A 24,363-nucleotide genomic window follows, 5' to 3' on the forward strand; every position below is an offset into this window, starting at 1 on the left:
GGGGCTAGTCTGGCTCCATACACATCCTTCCACAACATTCTGCCAGCACCATGGCAATGTGGAAATAAACAGACTTTCCAGAATCCACACTTACATCATTCCCTTGGCAACCAAAGGGCTAATCAGAGCAGGGGCTGCCGTTTACGGTCCAAAAAAAGAAGTCGAAGGCAAGTTTGAGGATCTGGGTGTTGTTTTTTTGTTTTGTTTTTTTAAATTAAGCTTCTAATCCCTGGCCAAGTTGAAGCGGCAGCAACGCAAGTCACTGGTCCAAACTGATCGTTAACGCAGAGCATGTCTTTTCCCCACACACGTTTTGCAAATGGCTGCTTTGACTTTGTCATGCCGCCCTTTAGGTTCATCAGTGTCCCGGTCCCTCTAGCAAGAAGCCGAGCCCGGGTGCCGCAGAGCTTTGTTTATTTATTTAGTGTTTTCTTGGCGTGTGTTTCCAGGGTAACTGCTGGCGACGGAAGCTATAAAGACTCCCTGAGGCCTCCCCCAAGGGAGATGTCCAAGTCTAAAGGTCCCAGCCGAGCTGGCAATTATGGTGCTAGCACCTGTAGAACCTCAGCCACGGCACCAGGGGAAGTCAAGCAGTACCCACCAATCAGTGCCAAAATCAAGGGTGAGTGAACTTCTTACCTGGGGAAACACATTCTAACTAAAGCACGTTAGGGAAGACATAGCCCTCCCTGACCCAGCTTTGCTCCAGCTGGAGTGAAAGAGTTGCCCCAATACCCTGGGGCTGGGCAGAGAGATAGATGGAAGAGTACCTAGAATAAATGGGAATTACCCAGTACAGTATCCCAAGATGACAGATGGATAGATAGATGGTGCTGCTGATAATAGTAGTTAATAATAGTAAGCACTTCTCATCCTAAGGCAGGCAAGTGAGCCTTTTTATAGATGGATTTGCTGTAGATATAAAGACAGACCTGGGGGGTGGGAAAGGGACTAGTGGAGAAGCTTGTAGGTATGGAGCTGGACTAGGTCCTGTAGGCCAAAGCCAGAGTTCACAGGGAACCAGCATCTCTAGGTTGTACCTGTCTTTAGGGGGATGCCAATGGCTCCTCGGGCTGATGGAGAATTGGTTACATCTGGTTATCACTATGGCTTGTGCAAAATCTGAAGTAATCGCATTCAAACCAGGGAGTAACTCCTTTAGGTCATCTGCAGCCTGGGAGGGTAGGAAACAGAGGGGCTGGAGGCCTTCTTGTTAGGTCAGTGGATCTCAAATGATGGTCCATGGATCACTGCCAGAGCTCTGCAGAGACCTTCCTGGTAGTCCATAGTTGACAGTCAAGCAACAGAACTTGGAGTATTGGGATTGGGGGGTCCATCAGGTAATCTTTCTTTTACAAAGAGGTGCTTTCCAGGATGGAAAGGTTAGAAAGCTACGACCGTATGGGACAGTCACCTTTGCAGTCACATTCCCATCTGGGGCTGTAGGATACAGAGGGCAGAGATTATCTCATCTGTGCCCTGGAGTGACAAGGGGGAGGAGGTGATACCCTTCGTTAGGGACGGTAACACCCATGCCATGGTGTTCTGGAGAACAGGAGGATAGAAACCTTCTGGTCAGGGTAACTCCTTCAGGGTAAACCTTCTGGTAACTCCCATAATTATATCCCCATGCCAGGGAACGGGATACAAGGCCGGTGGGAGACTAAAGACCTTTTCATTAGAGCATGGTCACCCTCACTATTAAGCTCTGAAGAATAGGGTTTAGAGCAGGGGGGCCTAAAGACCTTAGGGGACATTAGTCACAAGATCACTTCCTTGTCTTGGACTGAGATGATACATGGGTAGGAGGAGAAAGGAGCTTCACAAGGAGCATAGGGCGTGAATCTCTTCTGCTTGAACCTTTTATATAAATTAAAGGGGGGCTGGCTCGTTCCTCTCTTCATGTTAACATTGTACATTCACATTTCCATTTGCATTCCAGGGCCAGGAGCCGGAAAATATGGCCGGCAGCCCTGCACTGGCATCAGGAATCACGACTTCACCATGTTCGCAGAACCAGCCTACACGATGCGTATAAAACACACGGAGAAAAGTGAGTTACAGACATGGAGCCAGATCCTCAGCCGGTGTGAACTGGTGTTGCTCCATTGACATCAGTGATTTACACCAGCTGAACATCTGGCCCACCGTTCCCTAGCATACAAAAGTCCAAAATGAGTTTGAAACTCCGTAGTCGGAGGGAAAGACAACCTGACTAAGCCTCAAAGGCCCATGGACTCAGCACCTCACCAGCACGTGGATGGTCTTAGTCCCAAGTGTCCATGGACTGAGCACCTAACCTACCGAAGGTTACAGGATAAATGACATGTGCTACAATCCCTATGGGAGAAATGCATTGCTTCTTGGATGCCTCCTACCCAAATGGTAGCAGAGTGTAGGAGTGTTCATGTGGTGCTACCAGCCCAGGGACTACCAGCCCATTTCTGGCACTGGTCAGGGACAAAATCTTCAGCATGAAGACATGTGGCTATCATGCCCAGCCCCTCTAGAATCGCAGTTCTAAGGGCTCTCAGGGAAGCTAGAGGGACCAAAAAAGTCGAACCAGTGCAAGATGGTGAGCTGAGGCTCAGATCTCTCAGATGTAGCTTGTGAGCTGATACTTCTGGAACTGGATTCTTCTCCTTTCTCTTGTAGTCTTGGCTGACACAGTCAGTCCTGGTGCCTGCTTCGTAGACCCTCACCTCTCCCGCTTTGGGTGGTGGAAGCCATCGTCCTTCCACATACAGAACCGAGAGAAGAGTCTAAGTGAGTAGCAGAAACATGGCTGGTCTGTTATTGCAGTGCATTCCATTATGGTTAGGGTATGATGGACAGATAGATGAGTGTAGTGTCACAGGTTACTTGGAACTCCTTAAAATTAAGTGAGGTACAGAACTCTGAGTTTTTCTGATCATGTCTGCACTGTGTGAGTATCTGCCCAGCATGCCCTAAGCCCACAAAGTGCTGTCCCACCATGCAGTGGGCTAAGTGGGAAACCTAGAAGGTTTCTCTGGGGGACTTGTCTTCTTTGGTTGTTCCAGTGTCTTGGGGAGGAATCTGGAGACTAGGTCCCTAGGACAGTGCACCCATAGATACCTACAGTAACCCTGAGTGCTGGCATCACAGTTCCTGTCACACATGCTGCCTACCTCTGTCCTGGTGCCAATGGCAGCAACTCTCTCACCCATCTGACTGGCTCCCACTCCCCTAGCCCCGTGTGAGCTTAATCAGGGGCACACCCATGCATCAGGAAAGAGCCCAGTTCAATGGGCTTTGGATCAGGCCCAGAACCAGCTGCTGCTCCACCTAGCAGCTGTTAACCAGGTGGGGGACAGTTTCCTTTTTAAAGCAGGTGAGGACGCAGGCTCCCCACCTGCTGCCATGGACTCTCTGGCTCTGAAAAGCTGCGGCTGCTGTGCTTCCCACCATACAAACCCTGGAAGGCAGTGTGATGGGTTGAATCACAGAAACCCCCTTTGGAACTGCCAAGTGATGTGCCAAGAGTACTTCTGCCCCTGCTTTTCCTGCCAGCTCGGGACCCCAGCACCCTGTCTTGTTGAGCCAGACACACCCGTCTGCTCCAACACAGACCCAGGGTCTGAATTACTTGCCCCAAAGCTGCAGACTTAACTGAAAGCAGCTTACAGAAGTGTTCTTGTCTTTAAAACACAGATGCCCAGCTCCCACTGGGGTCTAAACCCAAATAAGTCCGTTTTACCCTGTATAAAGCTTATACAGGGTAAACTCATAAATTGTTCACCCTCTATAACACTGGTAGAGAGATATGCACAGCTGTTTTGCCCCCCCCCCCAGGTATTAATACATACTCTGGGTTAATTAATAAGTAAAAAGTGATTTTATTAAATACAGAAAGTAGGATTTAAGTGGTTCCAAGTAGTAACAGACAGAACAAAGTGAATTACCAAGCAAAATAAAATAAAACACACAAATCTAAGCCTAAAACAGTAATACAACCGAGTACAGATAAAATCTCACCCTGAAAGATGTTTCAATAAGTCTCTTTCACAGCCTTCCTAGTCTGGGCACAATCCTTTCCCCTGGTACAGCTCTTGTTCCAGCTCAGGTGGTAGCTAGGGGATTCCTCATGATGGCTCTCACTTTTCTCTGTTCCACCCACTTATATATCTTTTGCATAAGGCGGGAATCCTTTGTCCCTCTGGGTTCCCACCACCCCTTCTCAATGGAAAAGCACCTGGTTAAAGATGGATTCCAGTTCAGGTGACATGATCACATGTCATTGTAAGACTTCATTACCCACTTGCCAGCATGCACGTATACAGGAAGACTTACAGATAAAACACACCCATCTGCAGTCAATTGTCCTGGTTAATGGGAGTCATCAAGATTCCAAACCACCATTAATGGCCCACACTTTGCATAATTACAGTAGGCCCTTAGAGTTATATTTCATATTTCTAGTTTCAGATACAAGAGTGGTACATTTATACAAATAGTATGATCACACTCAGTAGATTATAAGCTTTGTAATGATACCTTACAAGAGACCTTTTGCATGAAGCATATTCCAGTTACATTAGCATATTTTCATAAAATCATATAGAGTCCAACGTCACAGGCAGCATGCATGGAACATGCTGAGAGCATTCAGAACTAGTATCACACACACTCGCACCAAGAGTAGTTAGTTACATAATTTCTTGGCATCCGATAGCCCAAGCCCTCTGGGTGCTTTAGCAAAAATAACTAACATATTGGATCCAAGCAGGCCAAATTCATACCCAGGGCAAGCTCATTACAGCATTGTGGAATCTGGCCCATTGAGTCTCACTGGGCCAGCTCCTCTGCTGGTGTGTATTAGCCTAGCTCCATTATGGAGCTACATTGGTTTACATTAGTGGAGGATCTGAGCCTGCACTTCGTAACCTAGCTGGAATTCCAATGACATTTGCGAAGTCTCGCCACGCATGGGGATGAAGGAGCCAGAATGTAGTTAGACTTTCTAGGGACCATGGTGTTGCAGTGAGTAAATGCACTAGCCTGTCTTCTCTGCAGACGTGGGTTTCAATACGACATTGACTGCAACTTACACAAGGTTGAAGGTCTCATCCTAGTCCTTAGCGGGCATTTGTTCTAGCATGATACCACCTAGGGTGACCAGATTACACAGGTGAAATATCAGGATGCGGGGGAGGCAAAAAAAAAAAAAAAAAAGCCAGGGGCGAGCAAAAAAAACAACAACGGCCGGAGCTCCACGCCCTCCCCCGCCCCGCCCCAGCATGCCTCCGCTCCGTCTCCACCTCCCCGCTCCCTCCAGCGGGAAAAAAGAAAGAAAAGAAAAAAAAAAAAGGCCACCAGAGCTCCACGCCCCGCCCCGCCACCAGCTTGCCTCCACTCCGTCTCCACCTCCCCACTCCCTCCAGAGCTTGCACCGCCCTACAGCTGATCAGCGCAAGCCTGGGAGGGAGGGGGGAGGAGGAGGAATGCGGCGTGCTTGGGGAAGAGGCGGGGCCAGGGCAGGGATTTGGGGAGGGATCCAATGGGGGAAGGAGGGGGCGGAGTCGGGGCGGGGGGGCGCGAGCCTCCTCTGGGTTCCGCTCCGCCTGTGAGCGGAGGCAAAATATCGGGACAATTCGCGTCCCGACCGAAGGTAGGTCGGGACATGGGACAAATAAGCAAATATCGGGACAGTCCCGATAAAATCGGGACGTCTGGTCACCCTAATACCACCGGAGTTTATCATCACTTCGGTATGTTCAGGAACACTCTGCACACCTTCAGTGCTGTTCAGGAATGGCCCCCGATACTGGAATAGCAGCTCAGAGAGAGGTGCATTGGTAGAGCTGTGGGAGACACAAGACTGGAAGAGCAACAGAATTATGTGAGCACTGTGGTGCATTAGCAATGTTATTGGGGAGGACAGTCACTTACTAGCTGGGCTATTGGAGGCCAGGCTCCACATGCATTGCTACAGTTCAGTACTTCCCCCTGCTCTAACCAGGGCTATCAGCTTCCAACTTACAAGCCCCCAAGTCACCTAATGTTTATTAAACAGATGCTCTGCAGAGTGTCCCTGCTGCCTTGTGCCTGTTTAACATCACACCCACCATTTGGTAGACAAGTGGGAGAGACCTTTACCCTCTCCTCTTGGTGAATCGGGGGCTGATCTGCAGCCCTTTCAGGTCAGTGGAAAGATTCCCATTGACTTCAATGGGCTTTGAATCAGACTCTAGGGTTGTTTGTTTTTTTAACATTATTTAGAGAGGGCAGATACGCCTTCTCCCATATGACCTCCACATCCTCTTTGGGAATCATGAGGTGAGGCAAGAAATGTATTTAATGGGAGGAAAAAAATTACATTGAGAAACTTCCCATAGATGCATATGCCCCTCCAGCCATTATCCAGGCTTACCAGACATATCTTGTTGGACAATTAGCAACAGTAACTCTAAACCTATGGCTTTCCTAAGCACAGGAATTTGCCATCAAATAAAGTAAACTGGCAAAAATGCCATTATTACTAATTATACAATCAACAACAATAATAGTGCTGAGGAGCAGGACCAGGACCAGGAGCATAGACAAGGACTCTTATGTTAGGTGCTCTACATCTACAGAACCAACAGGTGGTCTCTGCCTCAAGGAGCTTACAATCTTAGCATATGTTATTTCAACTTGTGTTAGAGAGAGCGAGACTGTGTGCTTCTACTCCCACCCCCGCAAACACATGTGGCTTGTTGACAACAGCCACATCTGGAATTTTGTTGGCTGTATCCAGCTGCGTTCCCTGTCTCGGCTCAGGGAGCAGGTGATGGGAAACATTGTGGCTCTGTGTAGCTGTTAGAAGCAGCTGGGCAGATGTGCAAATAAATCCCTGTAGGGTTTGGTTTATGCAGAGGAATGGGAAGGGATAACGGCAGGGGCCAATTTGGGTTGTTCAGTAAATCCAGAACACCTCATCTTCCTAAAGCTAGGGGACTTGGAGAGGCTGAGTATGTGGCTGCCTGAATGAACAGACAGCAACACCAGTGCAAACCACGTGGAAATAATGTCAAGGAATCCAAGAGGGTTATGTAGCTTTAGTTTCATAATCAAGAACTTTGGAGGTTAGCTACTGAATTAAAGATAAGCAACCATGAATTACAAGGCCATTGAAGAGTTTAGTGGTGATATCCTACACCACTACAGTATATTTGACAGTGGAGCCTTCTGTTATAATAACTGTGGGGAGAGGGACCTGAGGTCCCTGTGCATGAGAATTGGCTGTCCCACATCCCAAAGCAATGGCTGACATCTCTGTCTCTGATGTCTGCAAATATTTGTGCCCACATGAGGGAGCAGGGCTGGTCTGCCGGGTAAGGCACAAAACTAGGTGCTGGGAGACTGGGGTTGAATTCCTGACTCTATCACAGACTTCCTGAGTGAGTCTGGCCAAGGCACTCAACCCCTCGGTTGCTCAATTTCCTGGCCTGTTAAATAGGCATCATAATGTTATGGCAGGTGGCCCTGTTACATATAGTCTTCCAAGTTCTTTATTGTTTAGCATGGGAACAAACATTTGGTCTTGTGAAGACATGCTGTGTGGTGTTAGTTTGGGGTGAGGCAAGCTTCTGTATGGAGGCAGCTTCTGGGGAGGGAGCCCTGTGAGCCACAGGAGAATTTGCTCTCTGATTATAGTCAGTTCCTGTGGCGGTTACCCTCTGAGAACTGGGCATTGATGTGGGGCTGATTTTCCTGGATGAAGAGATTGCATGCCATTTGTGACCCCTCTGTTCCAGGACTGACAGAGCCCCCCTCCCCCAAATCCATTTGGGCCAAAGACCAAATCTGAGGGAAGATACCCCAAGAGTTTCAGCCAAGAGGCCTCCAACCCAGGGACCCAGAAGGCACAGAGAAAAATAGAACACCACAACTCATGATTGGGTAATTGAGGGATGCCTGTGAGTATGGGTCCAAGCCAAGGCTCTTGTCAGAATACAGCCTGCTGTTCCAGATGATATAATTTCCAGCTCCCCACAGAAACCACACAGTCCACAAGGGCACAGCTACTTCCCTGAGCATAACCCTGCAAAGAGGAAGCCAGATTATCTCACATCTTGAGCGACATCCCGTCCAGAAAGCTTCGTCTACTCCTGTGCTGACAGTGCATGATGGCATCTCCAGACACGAATATGCCTTTGGCCTGCAGGCAGATATGCCCTAAGTGGCCTTCTAGACACCCATATGTCATGTATGGTTTGGGATGTGGCAGCTGGTGTGCATTGATACAGAAATATAGGGGAGGGTATTGCTCACGTTCAACTTCTTCCTTGGCTCCATCTACCTGCATTCTCAGCTCCATCATTGTACCCTGCTGGCCCTCCTCCTTTTCCCTTCTGGACAGCCCTCCTGTCCTATCCTCTTATTTCCTTGCTGGACTTGGTCCCTGAACAGACCCCTTCTGGTCCTTAAACTCTGAAACCTGTCTCCACGTCATCCCAGCTGTACCCCACCAATTTGTGTCTTTAGACTATAAACTATATGGTGCAGGGACTGTAATTTGTTTGCCTCATTTCCCTAAGGTCCTTCTAGGCTTGCAATGCTGTATACATGGCTAATAACAACAACATGCAAACCAAGCAGTGCAGGAGCTGAGGACCTTCTGGACCTAGTAAGGATCTGGTAGCTTGCTCAGAGGGCTTTTGCTAGGTTCTGGCCACTCCTATTGCTCTTAGCCCACTGCTGGGCATGTAGTCCTCCTTCCAGTTCAGTCTGGTATCAGATGGTACATCCTCTGCCCCTTCCCAGCTGTCCAGGAGGAGAGGATGCCAACGCTGAAGGTTCTGTCCATGCTGCCAAAGGAGGTGAAGGATGTGCCACCATTGCGCTTGCTGATGTTCTCCCACCTCTGTCGTGTTATCTATTATATGACCCGCTGTGTCTGTCCCAGCAAACCCTTTTGGGGGTTAATGATCTGACTTGCCAAGTGCACTGACTCATCTGGCCTGTGGCGCTTACTCAGTGAGCCTCTTAAAGGTCAGTGCCAAAGGGCTGGGATGCCTGTTTAAGGCAGGGTGCACAAATGTGTCTCAGCCATTCACTCGGCACCTACGACAGTCACGCCAGCACAGCATCCAGCCCTCAGTGCCTAATATGGGCCTTGTTTAGAACCGCCTCCCCCCCCCAAGCTCTGCTCGATCTGGGGAGGTCAGTAGCAAGCAGGGCAGCCGAGCTGCAGGCCGGAGGGGTCACCAGGAGCGTGGAACTGTTCCTCAGGAGAAAACATGGCTCTTGCTGGAAGAGGCAATGAGGTGTGAAGATCCTGCTGCTGAAGTGAGCTGGGCATTCAGGGAGAAAGAGATGAAATCGGTTCCCTGGGGAAGTGAACAGAGGTGGTGGGCTCTGCATAGAAGGGCTTTGAAGAGCTAAGATGAAGACAGGAGGTCCCCAAGGAGAATAGACTGAGGGGCCAGCACTAGAGCCCCAGGGGAGATGCTGATACCCGTAATGAGAGCAGTTAGTGGAGCGTCCCAGCTGGACCCAAGCAGCAATAGTTGCTCTGGTCCTTATTTAAACAACTGGCAGCCGGGGAGGATGCTGAGCAGAAAAGCCACCGTGGCCAGCATTGCTATGGCCTGTATTTCTGTGCAGCTGCTAGGGCCCAGAGAAACCTGAGCTACGCGGGCTGCTGCTTTAGCTTCTTCACTGAAGAGTTCATCGTCCCAGTGGGGGGGCGAGGAAATAAACAGCAGCTGATGGCTTGTGCAGGTCGGGGCCTGGGAGCCCTTCTGTTCCCAGTGCATCGTTGTGTGGGAGAAGGGGACAGTCAGTGCTCTTCAAGAGCACAGCAGCCTGGAGCCAGTTGACTCACTCACCACAGATGTCTCGGAGGGGCAGCCCATTCAGAGGGAGAGAGAAACAGAGGCGGCGAGCACAGTCTGGTCATGGCCTGTGGGAAGTGCTGCGTTTGGGAGCTCCCAGATAACGGTAATGAGGGAATGTTGCAACCCTGATGATTTCACCCTGCCGGACACTCACCAGTCTGCTGTACTGGACCCCACCCTGGGGGTTCACAGGCTCTTGGCTTGTTGGGGGTGAGTAGAGTTTAGGCATGTTTGTGGAAAAGGACAGGAGTACTTGTGGCACCTTAGAGACTAACAAATTTATTTGAGCATAAGCTTTCGTGGGCTACAGCCCACTTCTTCGGATGCATAGAATGGAACACCACTAGCTGTCGCCTTCAGCCCCCAACTAAAACCTCTCCAGTGCATCATCAAAGATCTACAACCTATCCTGAAAGATGATCCCTCACTCTCACAGATCTTGGGAGACAGACCTGTCCTCGCTTACAGACAACCCCCCAACCTGAAGCAAATACTCACCAGCAACCACACATCACTGAACAAAAACACTAACCCAGGAACCTATCCTTGCAACAAAGCCCGATGCCAACTCTGTCCACATATCTATTCAAGTGACATCATCATAGGACCTAATCACATCAGCCACGCTATCAGGGGCTCATTCACCTGCACATCTACCAATGTGATATATGCCATCATGTGCCAGCAATGCCCCTCTGCCATGTACATTGGCCAAACTGGACAGTCTCTATGCAAAAGAATTAATGGACACAAATCTGACATCAGGAATCATAACATTCAAAAACCAGTAGGAGAACACTTTAACCTGTCTGGTCATTCAATGACAGACCTGCGGGTGGCAATTTTGCAACAGAAAAGCTTCAAAAACAGACTCCAACGAGAAACTGCTGAGCTGGAATTGATATGCAAACTAGATACAATCAACTTAGGCTTGAATAGGGACTGGGAATGGCTGAGCCATTACAAACATTGAATCTATCTCCCCTTGTAAGTATTCTCACACTTCTTATCAAACTGTCTGTACTGGGCTATCTTGATTATCACTTCAAAAGTTTTTTTCTCTTACTTAATTGGCCTCTCAGAGTTGGTAAGACAACTCCCACCTGTTCATGCTCTCTGTATGTGTGTATATATCTCCTCAATATATGTTCCATTCTATGCATCCGAAGAAGTGGGCTATAGCCCACGAAAGCTTATGCTCAAATAAATTTGTTAGTCTCTAAGGTGCCACAAGTACTCCTGTTCTTTTTACACACACTTACTTTACTCATAGAAAAAGCACAAGAGATATAGAGATCTGTACAAACCTGCATCCCTCCTTCCAGTGTCCTCACCACTCTGAGAGCCCTTTGGGTTTTGGGCCACCCTTTTAGGGGTCCCAAGTCCTTCCTGCATCCCTCTCCTCCTGCTCAGTCTTCAGCTTCGGGTCTCTCTCCTCTCCTTCTCTGAAAATGACTGGTGAGAGAGCTTCCTTTTATAAAGCTGCAGTCCCCTGTGTCAGATGACCATTCTCAGTCACTTCAAGTCCCTTGTCAGGTGATCCATTGCTTGGTTACCATCTCACCTGGAAGGATGGGTTTCTCTGGGCGGTAGCTAGCTCATTGTCCAAGGTGCTTGCCTTTCAGCAGGAGGCCCTCCAGGTTCATGACCCTTGATTGCTCTGTATTGTCAACACTTCTTGGAATCCTAGTCCAAGACAGAGGCAAAGAGACAACAGGGAAGGTGCTGGACAGTCTCACAACCAAAATAGTGCTCACAAAACAAAATGGAGACATACACTACAAATATGGATTAAATCATTGCGGTGCAGACAGACCTGTGAAAGGAGAGGAGACGATGGAGAGTCATGGGGACAGAGCTGGGGTTATTTGTGTGGTCAAAGGAGGGTATATTGTTCCGGGCCTTCTTAGATGAGAGGTAGGAAGGTAAATCTGAGGCGCTCTAATAAGGATTTGCCTTGAGAATCTGCCCATGTGGCCATTAGAGGGGCCCAGGGAGAAGGCAGAGATGAATGAGGGTGATGAGCATTCAGGTTCCTGACTGCCACCTTGGATCTGCAGGCAGGCACTTGGAGAGTCACTCACTATGCTGGTCCCAGCTGTCCCTTGTCAAGCACCATGGGCAGAGGCAGGAGGCTTCCCTAAGGCTCAGGCTGCAATGGAACCAGGTGAGGATTGTACTGACCAAATCTTGCCCCCATTGCAATCAATGGCAAGGCTCCCATTGGCGTCAGTGAGACCAGGGCCTGGTCTGTTTCCTCTGACCCTCCTTCCATGCAAGTGGAGGTGCCAAGGGCCCTGCTGGCCCCTCCCTGAATCTGCTTGTGTTTGGGGTCATTTGGCAGGACCCTGTTTGACTGGTCACCCGGCCCAAGCCTATCCGTGGCCTGCGCGTTACGATGAAGATGGAATGAGGGCCGGGCTTCTGCTGCATAATAAACAGGGATTTGCCAGCAAATCCGTGTGTCCCTGGCCGTCGCCTCATTCCCACGGCCCAGTGGGTGTCTCCCCCTCGGCCTCATGCCTGTCTGGGCTGATGTGTCACTGCCCCGACCCCCTCGAGCCTGCTCCATGGCGACGTTTACCCCAGAGGGAGAGCGGCAGGAGAGGGAGGTCTCTTACTGGGTTCCCTGGCAATAGACAGTAACGTGCCACCCGCTCTCTCTGGCCTCTGCAATGCCCTTGCCTGCTCTGGCTCTTTCACTGTAATGCTGCAGGGCCCTGGGGCACTGGAACGGGCATTAGAAAACCACAGCGCAGAGAGTCGCCTAGGCCCCCACAAGGAGTGGAGAGCAGGGCTGCTGTGTGTTTCCTGGAGCCCACACAGTCACTGCTCAGAGAGTAGGGCTGGGAATGTGCCATTTACCAACCCATCTCCTGAATGCTGTGGCATCAGGGCATGATGCTGGGCATCTGGCTACCCCCTCCAAGAATGGCCTTTGGCCCTGAGTGCGGGGACATGTACTGAAGGCAGAAAGGCCAGCCTGTGTCTGAAAACCACTTGTGCATGTGTGAGAAACACTGTGCAGCTGTTTGCCCCCCAGAGCAGCAGGGTGCCGAGCAATGTTGGAGGGGTCGGCATTGCCTGCTGGCGGTGCTCTCTGTCAGTGGGAAATCCAACACACTGAGATGGTTTCTTCAGGAAAGCATCAATAACATGTACAATGGGACAGCCCTGGCTGACTGGTTAATGCCCCAGTGACTCCTCCGAGGGTCGGAGCAGCCCCTGCGCCCAGGAAGGCTGCAGTTATCTTGAGCCCTAAGGCAGTGCCTGGCCCCTCTTGGTCTGAAGTCCCAGATCCATGTCTTTGGAACAGCTCCTCTTTGTGAGCTGGAAATGGGGTTGTCCCAGGTGGTGTCTCCTCCTGTCCTTGGCGCAGGCCCCTTTCCCTTCTACTAGAGCCAGAACAGTAGGCTGCTCCCAGGGATCAGCACACCTTTGGGTGGGCCCCTGCGCTATATAGTGAGGGGACTTGCTTGGTCGTGACTCTCCATTGACTAAGGGGTATGCTAGTATCTTCTTGGTTAGCCAGCATATGAGGAGATATTTGACTTGTATCATGGATGGAGCTCTCATTGACTTCAATGGGAGCTGGGCAGAATCCTTTATGGGTCCCAGGGAACACAAAGGGTGGGATAGATTTCTTAGTGCATCTAAACTCTTGTGCATGGGGTTGGGGTAGTACAGGAGTGCATTGTCTTCTGGGCTTCTAAAATTGCTTTTGGACATGTGAGTCCCATTGAAAATGTGTTCTAAAGGAATCACATGTAAACACTGATGGCAGCATGAGATTTTCTTGGAGTCCTCAGGTGTTTATAGTATCAGGTGGCAGGAGACAGCTAATGCACAATTTGCCTCTGTAGGGGGGTGATCATCCACTCCTGCCCTAAAGGGCTTGAAATCAGTCCTGGGAGAGGGCTGTGGCTGGGGGCAAGCAGCCCAGGCTGATTGGGAAAGCAGCCTCAGCAGTGGCCACGCCCCAATCAGGGCCCAGCTGGCCCTTATAAGAGGGCAGTGGGCTAGAAGCAGACAGACACTCTCCCTCAAGAAGGGCCTAGCTGCTGGGGAGTGTACCTGAGGTCAAGCAGGGCTGGGGGAAGGCAAGAGGAGCTGGGGAGCTCTGGCCTGGAAACCCCCCAGGCTGCAGGCCTAGTGGAAGGCCAACTGGGTACTGAGGTTGTAGGGGGCAGCCCATGAGTAGGCAGAGGCAGCAGGTCCAAACCCCCCTTGCCTGTGATGAGTGGCTTATATACTGCAGTCTGCCCCAGTGAATGGGGACTAGATGGAGACTGGGCAGTAGCTAAAGACTGAGGCAAGGTGGGGATAAGGGGTGGGGGTTCCCCTGGAAGGGGGAGACCCTGAGACTGTGGGGTTACTGCCAGGGGGCAGCACCCCAGTGGAAAGGGGCACCTGGGTCCACAAGGGATATGGGGGCCCAGCGGCAGCAAGATGTCGGCCTGCAGAGGGCGCTCCAAAGCAGGAAAAAGAGCTAATTCCCAGGATGCCAGCAGGAGGTGCCGCAGGGATGAGTCTCGGACCATTACAGCCTCATTTAAGGGGATCTAGAGGGCATGAATCCAATGAGAAGGCAGAGTGCTGGTGCAGCAATGGGGAGAGGGGATGGGGCTACTATGGGAAAGGCAGGACAAGAGAGAGACCAGACTGTACCAGAAGCTGTTGCAGGTAGCACAACATCTGACAAAGCCCTCTGGCAACTAACTGTGATTTAATGGTTGAAAATGTCATTCAAACATTGAAATATGTGAGTTTTGCCCAGTGCCAGGCAGCATGAAGGCAAGTGATCTTAAACACTTTGGGCTAGATCCTCGGTGTAAATGGGTATAATGCCATTGAATGAAATGGAGCTGCAACGATTTATACCAGCTGAGGGTCTGGACTGATTCTCAGGGCTGATGCACAATGCAGATTAACCTTTTGTGGGTCTGGTGCCAAACATATTTGTGGGCCCCCCATGTAGTCATTATGGACCCCTTCTGAGTGTGGGCCTGGTGTGGCGGCACCATTGGCGCCATAGTATACCCAGTACTGAATCTCAGAGACATTTTTCATTTTGATCACACGCCTCTGCTTAACTATATGTATTGCCATACCCAGCTTCCTCAGCCCCCAGTTTTTCTCATTGAGCTGTACACCCATATGGGTTTACCAGTGTCCACAGTGAGCAGAACTTTCATAATGATAAGGGAAACTCCCCACAGATTTTATCTCCTTCCTCGTTGACATTCTATAGTCATGTCTCCAGTACCACCCTATTTCACTAGCCACTGTACGTGGTTCTGGTCTCAGCTCAATAAAGTTCCACAGTCAGCAGAAATCTGATCACTTCTGACAAATTCCTCCCCCAGCACCCATCCTGCCATTTGAACAAGCCACCTGCAAACATCATTTCTCCAACCCTTGCTCAGTGAGCACTTAGCTCCTGGAAACCTGCAGTTACCAGCCTTCTTTTCCCCTCTGCTCCCATCTACGTGCTATTCCACTACCTGATCACCGACACCTCTCCCCATGCTTGTTTCCCTTCTACCTTGAATGTGCTCCCCAGACAGCTGGTCCTATTCTCCCCCTGCAAACCTGACCTGCTTCCACTTTCCCTGCTCCCCTTGACATTCCTGTCCTACTGGTGACCTCTGTTTCTTGTGGTTAACTCCAGTTTCTTTATCTGCTCCTAGCTTAATGGCCCCCAGTAGTCACAGAGCCACCTGTAGCTTCTCTGGCTACAGCCATAGGGCCAATTGCCAGAGGCCAGCCTTAGACAGGTGCACCTACTAGCTGCGGGAGGGGTGGCAATTCCAAGAGTGAGCATGCTTGAATCTTGCAACGGTGGCACTAGGGACTCTTAATCCTCAGTTAAGCAGCTGTAGACTCTGCAGTTAGGTGCTTCCTTACTCTAGGCCAAGGCTTTAAGTACCTGAGATGCCCATCACCTGCAGCAGGGCCCCCCAATTCCTATGCACCCAACAGCTAACACATAGTAGTGAAGAAGATGCAGCCTGGATGATTTCCGAGGCTGGGGTGCCTGGAAATTCCCCATCCCTGAGCAGCAGCTCTGCAACAAGCTCACACAACCCCGCTCTGCTGTGGGACCGGTACTCTATGAAGATAGTGGAGTTACCCCATGTTTCCACCCAAAGCCTGTTGAAGTAGGTGGGAGTCTTTTCATTGTCTTTAATGGGCTGTGTAAAGAAGCAAAGGAGCTAATTCTAGACTCTAGGAGTACAGTGCATTCTAAAACTATGGTGCACTGGTTTACTATTGTAAACAGGAGGGACTCATGTTACCTAGTGAATAATCAACACCTGCAGCACTTAACTTTTTCTGAGAGGCCTCCCACCCAATTACTAAATGTAAACCTGCTTAGCTTACAAGGTTTGAAAATACCAGGTGGTATAGTTACAAAAGCAAGGTGCTTCTGAATACAGTAGAAATTTTGGATGTGCACAGAATGGTTCCTGCATGGTTACAGAACTGCAGTAAAGTGGAACGATTTGCAGTTTGTGTGATTGGATGATATCTGGATCCATATTGTGAGACTGTCCCACATAATAAGGAAAAGTTGAGGTGCCTTTGCTGTTCTTTTGTTCCACTCTTAGTTTCTGTGGGGAACTTGCCAATGCAATATTACTGTCATCTTCTTTTTAAACAAACACAACTAAAAAACAAAAACAAAAAACCAATAATGGTTGTTGAAAATAGCAATTCCGGTCCTAGTTAGGATTGGGAAGAGCCAGCATTTGTTGCTCAATTTTATCCTACTTTTCCTACAGCAAAAATTACAGTGGATCAGTATTTGATTTGGGAGAAATGAAGTAACAGAGTCCAAACTGAACTGGAGTGCTCCTGAACTTTGAGGGTGTTCAAATCTGGAAAGGAGGTGCTAGATTCCCTTCCTGAATATTAGATAAATCTGGAAAGGAAAAGCCAATTTCTGCTTCTGTGTCTCAGAAGTGGAAATAGAGTCACATCCTCCTGTGTGCCTGGTACTGTACCTAAAGCTGCCCAGGTCCTCTGGTAAAGCCTTCCCTCTCTTACTTATCATTTTAACTTTTCCTGGTGGGGTCCACATACCTCCCTTGCTAGGCTTCAGATAGAGGCGCATTGTCCATTCATTCCACCCAATTCCTTCTTTGGGGGCTGCCAGCCGAGGAAGTCTTCTGAGGGTGATATCTGGGCCAAAGCCTTCTACTCCTTGTGCATACATGTTCCCCATTCACAGTACCACCCTCTTCTAGCAGCCAGCTCTCCATTCACAGCAAGCCGGTGCATTGGGTCTCACCAGCTCTGGCAGCTTCCCCACTCCCTCCCCCTCTCTTTCCTGTTGATAGCTGCCAAGGGAATGCTGGGAAATGTAGTTCCTTCCCTGTTCCAGGGCCTACTCTCCAGGCAGGGAGCTGGCCAAGGAACTACTGCTCCCAAGGTCCCCTGGGCTCTCAGCTCCCAGGCTGGATCCCTGTAGGCAGAGCATGAAAGTTGGAGCCTCCTTGCCTGTCTCTGGGCGCGGTGCGGGTGATACAATGTGGCAGGGCCCTGGTGCAGTGTACAGTATATCCCGGGGGGGCCGGGGGTAGGTGTTCTCTGGGGCTGGAGACTGGGCGCCGTGGTAACCAGGGTGCTGCTCCTTGCCCTCCCTCACGGCCTCTTGCAGTGCTGCGGTAGAGGAGGAAGTGGGTGTTAGGGGCCCCTTCTGAGTGTGGGCCCGGCGCCATGGAGCCATTGGCACCCTGGTAAACCTGGTACTGCACAATGCCCTCCCCTGTTAGCATCCCACCCCACAGCTCTACGAATGCACCCTGACTGCTGGTCCCCCATGTACAGCTCTGCCAATCCACCTCACTTCTGTCCTTGCCATTTCTCCAGGCCAGAGACACTCTAGTAAGACAGAAACTCTTTTGAAATGCAAGCCACGTTTGAAGTGAGGTCTGCAGTGGCCAAAGGCCTGTTGCATGACCCCACAACGGGCACCAGCCTACATCTCAGGGTGCAGCCAGCTTCGGAAGTAGGCAGAATCCAACTGTACCGTAGTAACATTGATCCCAAACTGCCTCTTGGCTCCCAGGTTTGATGAGCACACCTGCCCCGAATGAATACCACACAGAGAAGGTGCATCCGCAGGGGGAACCCTACGCACCGGCTTATTCCTTGGCCGACCGCACTCGCTACCGTGAGAATGATCCCAACCCAGCTCCCAATGCCTATACCCTCCCAGGGATGCTGGGACCCGGACTTCCCATCAAGCCATCTGCCCCCTGCTACAGCATGGCCTCCAAAATGGATATGTGGAGCAACGCAGAGGAGCTGGCAAGAGTCCCTGGCCCAGCATCCTTTGTTGTGCCCGAACCGAATGTCTACTTGCACCGGCAACCTGCCTACAGCATGTGGAGAAAGTACAAGTTTGTAAGGGACTCTACTCCAGGGCCGGCAGACTACAAGACCGGTCGTGTCACCATCACCAAGCCGAGGGCCCCGGATTTCAGCCTGGGGATCCGTCACTCTGAGTACCTCACCCCCTTGGTTATTGATGTTATGGAGTGAGCCAGGCCGCTACTCTGGGCTGTGGGGCTGTTCTTACCCTTAGGCCCCCAAGCTGGGCCGTGATCATGTGACACCAGCATACCACTGCATGTTAGCCCTAGCAGTTACAGCGCACTTGAGGCCTGATTCAAAGCCCTGCAAAGTCAATGGGAAGACTGCTGTTTATTTCAGTGGGCTATGGATCTGGCTCTTGGCTTGAGACTTTCTGACTTCTGTCTGGGAGGTTCACAGTGTGATATGACTGCACTTGCCCACTGCTACTCCCCATCCCTGGGCCCTCGCCCCTCCCCCGCATGTCACTGAATGGTTCACTCCTTTGTTTTATTTTTAAAATAAATCAATAAAGCCTGTTAATTTTTAGCCTGGTTTTAGGGCGTATCGGGTGAGGAGTTGAGCTGTGATGTTCCAATATTATCGGGGTTTCCAGCCCCTCCCAGGCGCAGCATTGGTCAAATAAGGAAACCCATCGTTAAAGCCAGATAAATATTGATCGATGTATTTTTAAAGGAGCTGGTTCCCGACACGCTTGGAGCAGAGAGCTGCTGTGTGACCAAAGGATCCCCTGTGGGCAGGGCACGCACATGCTCTCTGGGTGGTTAGGTGGCACACAGGAGACTGTCTTTTGCACACGACAGGCTCCGTTCTCTCCTGCATTCCAGCTTTGCTCAGAGAGGCCCTGTAAGGGAGACAGTTACAGTTTCCTGATTCAGCAGCTCTGGGGGGCACTTTGACTTATGCCCCTGAGGTACCTTATGCCAGTGGAGAATTAGCATATCAGAGCTCTGCCCCACTATATCATCAGCCTGCTCCCAACCTGTCTCCCTTCCTGGCATGTCCCCTACGCTGGGATGGAGGGGCGGCTATTGCAGAACCTGCTCTGCCAGCTCCCCTGGCTTTATGCCTGCCGGGGTTCCCCCCCCCCCCCCGGAGAATCCTCTGCTGGCCATTTCTGGCTGGAGACCGTCCTCTTGGTACCCCCAAGCAGTGATGCTGCACAGCACAGAATGTGCCCTGAGTCAGTCACGTCCTGGACCCTTCTGCAGGAGCCTCTTGCTGGTTTTCTAATGTCGCTGACACCTGTGGAGAGGCCAGGGACCAAGTGGGCAGGTCACAGAACCTCTCTGAAGGGGAGTTCCTCCATGTCAGGCTGCAGGCCATCTGGTGGGGAAGGGAGGGGGCACTCTGAGGGGAGCTTGTACTGCCAACTCCCAGGCCTGTGGTGTTTATTCTGGGCATAATGAGGTGCCTCCAATCTGCAGCACTGTGCCAGGCCACCATGGAATCCACTAGCCACACCGAAACCCCTCTCCTGGATCTTTGTTTGCACGCAGTCAGTTGGGGCCCTTGCTCAATGATCTATTTTTGGTGGGGTTGGGAGTGGTAATTAACAAGCAAGGCAGCCAAGTGTATTATTAAGGAACAGCTACAGCAGGTGACACGTCAGAACCAAACAGCACATCCTGCTCATTGCCTGACCAAGGTAAAGGCCAGGCGGGTGCAGGACATCTTGTTGTGCCTGCAATCCACAGGTAGCACAGGCTAGGTGGAGCGGGGGTTGGTTTTGTAGTGGGGACCGGTGGACGGTGCTAAGTTAACATAGGGCATCAATGGATACATTCGTGGGGAGGGGGCATTTGAGAGCCTCCTTGAGAGGGACACCAGGCCTGCATCCTGGGTGAGTCAGCTGACATCACTTACCCGGTACAAAGGCCAGCCTATCTGATCTAGTGCCAACATTCTCATTCCCTACCATGGGCCTGAGCAAGAGCCCATTGAAGTCACTGAAAGACTCCCATTGAGACCTATGCTCTGCATCTGGGAATTGAGGGCAACACGAGCTGATGAGTAGGACAGACTGGGAGGTCAGCTTGTTGAGGAGAGAATGCCCTACAGCCGGGTAGAAGGAAAGTGGGTGGGGATTAGGTGCCAGGGGCTCAGAAAGGGCTGCTATGTCTGAGTTGAGATGCGTACGTAAGCAGGTGTGTATACAGTGCATGTATGTACCTATAATGACCCTGCCAGCTTGGCTTTGAACCTCAGATTGCCAGCACTAAAAACATGAGCTTCTACAACTTGAGCTAAAGGAGCAACTCCCTCATCTGACAGTAATAATGGGCTCGTATCCTCGTATGTGGGCCAGCTGCTAACCAGGATACAGCGATTGCTGTGTGTTAGTGGGGTTGCACACACAGCGTGCATGTTGAGATCAGGGTCAGCTTTGGAGCTGTATGCCCATTACACTGGCAGAGGACAGCCCGATGATTGACCTCTGGCCAAGGAAGCTGTGCTAGCAGCACTCTAGGGAAGTGTGCTAGACCTAAGCTCTCAATGGCAAGGTGCTAACATGGTTCCCGCACCCAGGGCCTAAAACTCATGACAGCAACAGATAGAAGGCCTGATCCTGAGCGGGGCTGAGGAGCGCCTCCTGCCAAGTGCTGAGCACCACTGCAGGAGCTGCTGGCACTCAGCACCTGACAGGATTGGGCCCCAGCTCCTTGGGCCTGACGCCCCGTTTGCCCTGCACTTTGCCCAGTCATTTGCACCAGGGGAAATGGGATAAAATGCTATCGACTGAGAATAGCAGTGATTTGCACTGGGGGGAATGTCTGCTCAGGTTGCAGTGAAATGGATACAGCTGGAGGTGTTGGTGCAGACCAGGTGACCTGTTTGCCCGGGAGAGAGAGACAAAGGATGGAGGAGGGGCAATGGGCAGGTCTGAAGTTGGGCTGCTGGAAGCGGGTCAGCTTCCTGGTTTGGGACTCAGAGGGGAGGACCAGGGCCTTGGGCTTTGGATTATTTCCCTCTCCCCAAGATGGATTTTACTGAACATTCCTGATTTCTATGCTAACAAGATCTGTTCCACGCTGTATTCCCAACGACTAATAAGACTTCTGTTTTACAACGCTGGCTGAGAATCACTTCTGACTGTGAAATTGGGGTGCATGGCCCATTGGGGGCATATAAGGCTTCTCCAGGTGTTCCATCTAGGTGGACTCGAGGGGAGCCCACGGTGTGAACAGGGGGCTGAATGCTCCAAGGTAGGACCCAGGAAGCGCCAAAGCCGAGCAGGCTTCTTGCCCTGGTGAAAGTGTGTTTGAGGAGAGACCAGAGCCGTAACTAGGTATTTTTGCGCCCGAGGTAAGAATATAAAATTGCGTCCTCCCCCAGGGCCGGCAATTCGGCCGTGGGTCCCTCGGTCCCTCTTGGAGGGAAGGGCCTGCCGCCGAAGAATGAATGAAGTGGCGGCGGTAGAGCCTGTGATTTTGGGGGGGTCTAACTCATGATTTTTGACTGCTTGGGCTGGTAATGTTGCTTCCAAGATGGTCTTTGGTTCCAGTCCAGTTCCAATCCAGAGAGGGACTCACAGGTTAAGAGAGGAGGGAGGTGCTGGATATCAGCAGTGGCCACTAGGGATCAGCATGTGTCCTGAGAATGCTGGGCGTTCAGGTTTGCAGGGCAGGATCAGGGGTGGCAGGTTTGTAGAAATTTTGGTGGTGCCCAGAACCCGCCCGCACCCAAACTCTGCCCCCCCACCCACCCACCCAAGGCTCTGGGAGGGAGTTTGGGTGAGGGAGGAGGTCTGGGGTGCAGGCCCTAGGCTGGGGCAGGAGATTGGGGTGCAGGCTCTGGGAGGGAGTTTGGGGATGGGAGGGGTGCAGAGGGATGGGGTGCAGGGGTGAGGGCAGTGGGTTGTGGCTGCAGATGAGGGGTTTGGAGTCTGGGAGGGGCTCAGGGCGAGAGTAGGAGTGAGGGCTCTGTCTGTGAATGGGAGGTTTGGGGTGTGGGTGGGGCTCAGGGCGAGAGTAGGAGTGTGGGGGGTGAGGGCTCTGGTTGGGAATGGGAGGTTTGGGGTGTGGGAGAGGCTCAGGGCTGGGGCAGAGGGTTGGAGTGTGGGGGGTGAGGGCTCTGGCTGGGAATGGGGATGAGGTGTTTGGGGTGCTGCAGTGGCTCAGGGCTCGGGCAGAGGGTCAGGGTGTGGGGGGATGAGGGCTCTGGCTGGGACTGGGGATAAGGTGTTTGGGATGCTGGAGGGGCTCGGGCAGAGGGTTGAGGGTGCGGTGGGGGGTGAAAGCTCTGGCTGGGGGTGTGGGCTCTGGGGTGGGGCAGGGCTGGGGATGAGTTTGGGGTGCAGACAGGCTGCTCCGGGACAGGGGCCAGAGAGGAGGACTCCCCCCAGCCCTTTCCCTGCTGGCAGCAGCAAGCTCTGGGGGAGGAGCCCCTCTTTCCTGCTCCCCCAGCAGCACACTCACCCCCACCACTGTCACTGCATGTGCTCCTAGGGCCCCTCTCAGGTCCAGGAATCTCCCTCGCCTTCCCCGTGGTGGGTGCCGGTGCTGCGTGCTCCTCCTCCCCTGCTGTTGCCCCTGACTGTTGCCTCACTGGGGGTGAGGGATGGGGCTGCCTCCTTGCCCAGCATGGGGCAGGAGCGGTGACCGCGGGCGGGGGGGCCCCCCTGTGCTGCTGGAGGGTCCTGCCGGAAAAGGAAGGGTCTGAGGGGGAAGGGCAGGCTCAGAGTCAGTCTGCCCTGGGAGGGGAGATGGGGGGCACTAGGACCCTGCGGCAGCAGTTGTTGCAGGGAGGCAGCATGGAGCTGCTCTGCTCCAGGCCAGGAAGGGGGGGGGGGAGGGAGCAAGTCGGGGCCAGGGGACACTCGGGGGAGGCGTGGGGCGCGGCAGGTGGGGCCGGGGCGGAGATCACCTGGGTTGTAAATATCTCTGTGCCTGCCAGCAGCTTTTTTTCCCCTCTCCACCACTTTCTGCGCCCTCCCGACTTTGTGTGCTCGAGGCAAGTGCCTCACTCGCCTCGCCCTTGTTACGGCCCTGGGAGAGACACACTGCACCAGAGTCCTGGCTGAGCTTCATTCAGAGCAGTTCAGAGCACCGAGACTGTGACTCCATGGAGGATCGAGCCTCTAGAATTTTACTGACGAGATCTGAGCTGTCCTCCAGGAGATGGCAGCATCGCACCATGTTTTTCCTGAAGCTTCGGCTAGCTCCCTGCCTCCCCTCCCTGTGTCAGTGCATCTTGAAAAGGCTGCATTGAGGGGTTTAAGAAGAGCGTGCAGATGCCACCAGCACCCTCTTCTAGTTATCAATGGGGCTGAGGCTGTGCTGATTGCTCAGAGCCGCAGGAAGGGTGCCTAACCCCCTTGCATGCTTCAGCAGGGCCAGTATTTCCTTCTGCATGTGAATGCTGCCAGCTCACAGTGAGGTTAGAGAAAGCCTGACACTGCCTCTGCCTCCCATCTAGATGTAAGGCTCAAGCCCTATGCATCTTCCTTTCCCCCTCTCCCCCACTATTTCCTTCTGGCTCACCTGCAGTGCTGGGCCTTGTATACAGCCCCCCACTACCAGGGGACCCTCACCTGGGCTTAAGCATCCTCCATTGCCCTTGCCTCGAGGCGCTCATTTAAATGATTCCAGTATCTCTGCACTACAGAGCGAGAGCCTTGTGATTAGTGTGGGTGACGAATGGTTCGGGAGGGCTGGAGAGAAGCCAATAGGGACGCCAGAGGACAATACCATGTCTGCCCTGGAGGCAGAGTGTGCAACCTGGCTCTCTGACCAAGCAAGACTGAGCAAGCTGCAGCCATGCCCTCCCAAGGAGCTGGAGCTGATGTTACCAGGATGAACTGGTGGTGAGCAGCTGCAGCTGCTGTGTTTATGGGCTAGTAGATTAAAACAGAAATCAAGGGTGAGGCTGATCTGGGGTTGCAGTTTTTACATCTCCATTTGGCAGTCGGTGAGTAAATTTTGCATGGTCCAGTAGTTAGGGGCAACGCAGTGGGACTCAGATCTGGGTTCTAGCCCCAGTTCAGCCACTGGCTTGCATGTGCCCACTCTGTGCCTCAGTTTCCCCTTCACCTCTTGCCTAGTAAGCTCTTTGGAGCAGGGCCTGTACCTCACTATGCTTACAGCCTGTATACTATGTACAGCCCCTAGCGCAATGAAGATCTCAGTTCGGCCTTCTA

General features: G+C 51.9%; 1 protein-coding gene across 1 annotated transcript; it reads left to right on the forward strand.

Annotated features, from left to right (window-relative positions):
• Window positions 1-504: 504 nt before the first annotated feature.
• Window positions 505-18,392, forward strand: CIMAP1C (ciliary microtubule associated protein 1C). The gene is made up of 4 exons (XM_065411615.1): window positions 505-622; window positions 1,943-2,053; window positions 2,656-2,766; window positions 17,917-18,392. The coding sequence occupies exons 1-4, from the start codon at window positions 505-507 to the stop codon at window positions 18,390-18,392; spliced, it is 816 nt and encodes a 271-aa protein (XP_065267687.1).
• The last annotated feature ends 5,971 nt before the right edge of the window (window positions 18,393-24,363 follow it).

The sequence above is a fragment of the Emys orbicularis genome, chromosome 10 (assembly GCF_028017835.1).
Source record: "Emys orbicularis isolate rEmyOrb1 chromosome 10, rEmyOrb1.hap1, whole genome shotgun sequence".
Taxonomy (NCBI): Eukaryota; Metazoa; Chordata; order Testudines; family Emydidae; genus Emys; species Emys orbicularis.

Bases quoted from the DNA above. Each gene is read 5' to 3' on its own strand.
- CIMAP1C (XM_065411615.1), top strand. From the start codon at position 505: ATGTCCAAGTCTAAAGGTCCCAGCCGAGCTGGCAATTATGGTGCTAGC. The intron at 623-1,942 runs GTGAGTGAACTT...TTTGCATTCCAG, and splicing joins AATCAGTGCCAAAATCAAGG to GGCCAGGAGCCGGAAAATAT. The intron at 2,054-2,655 runs GTGAGTTACAGA...TTTCTCTTGTAG, and splicing joins TATAAAACACACGGAGAAAA to TCTTGGCTGACACAGTCAGT.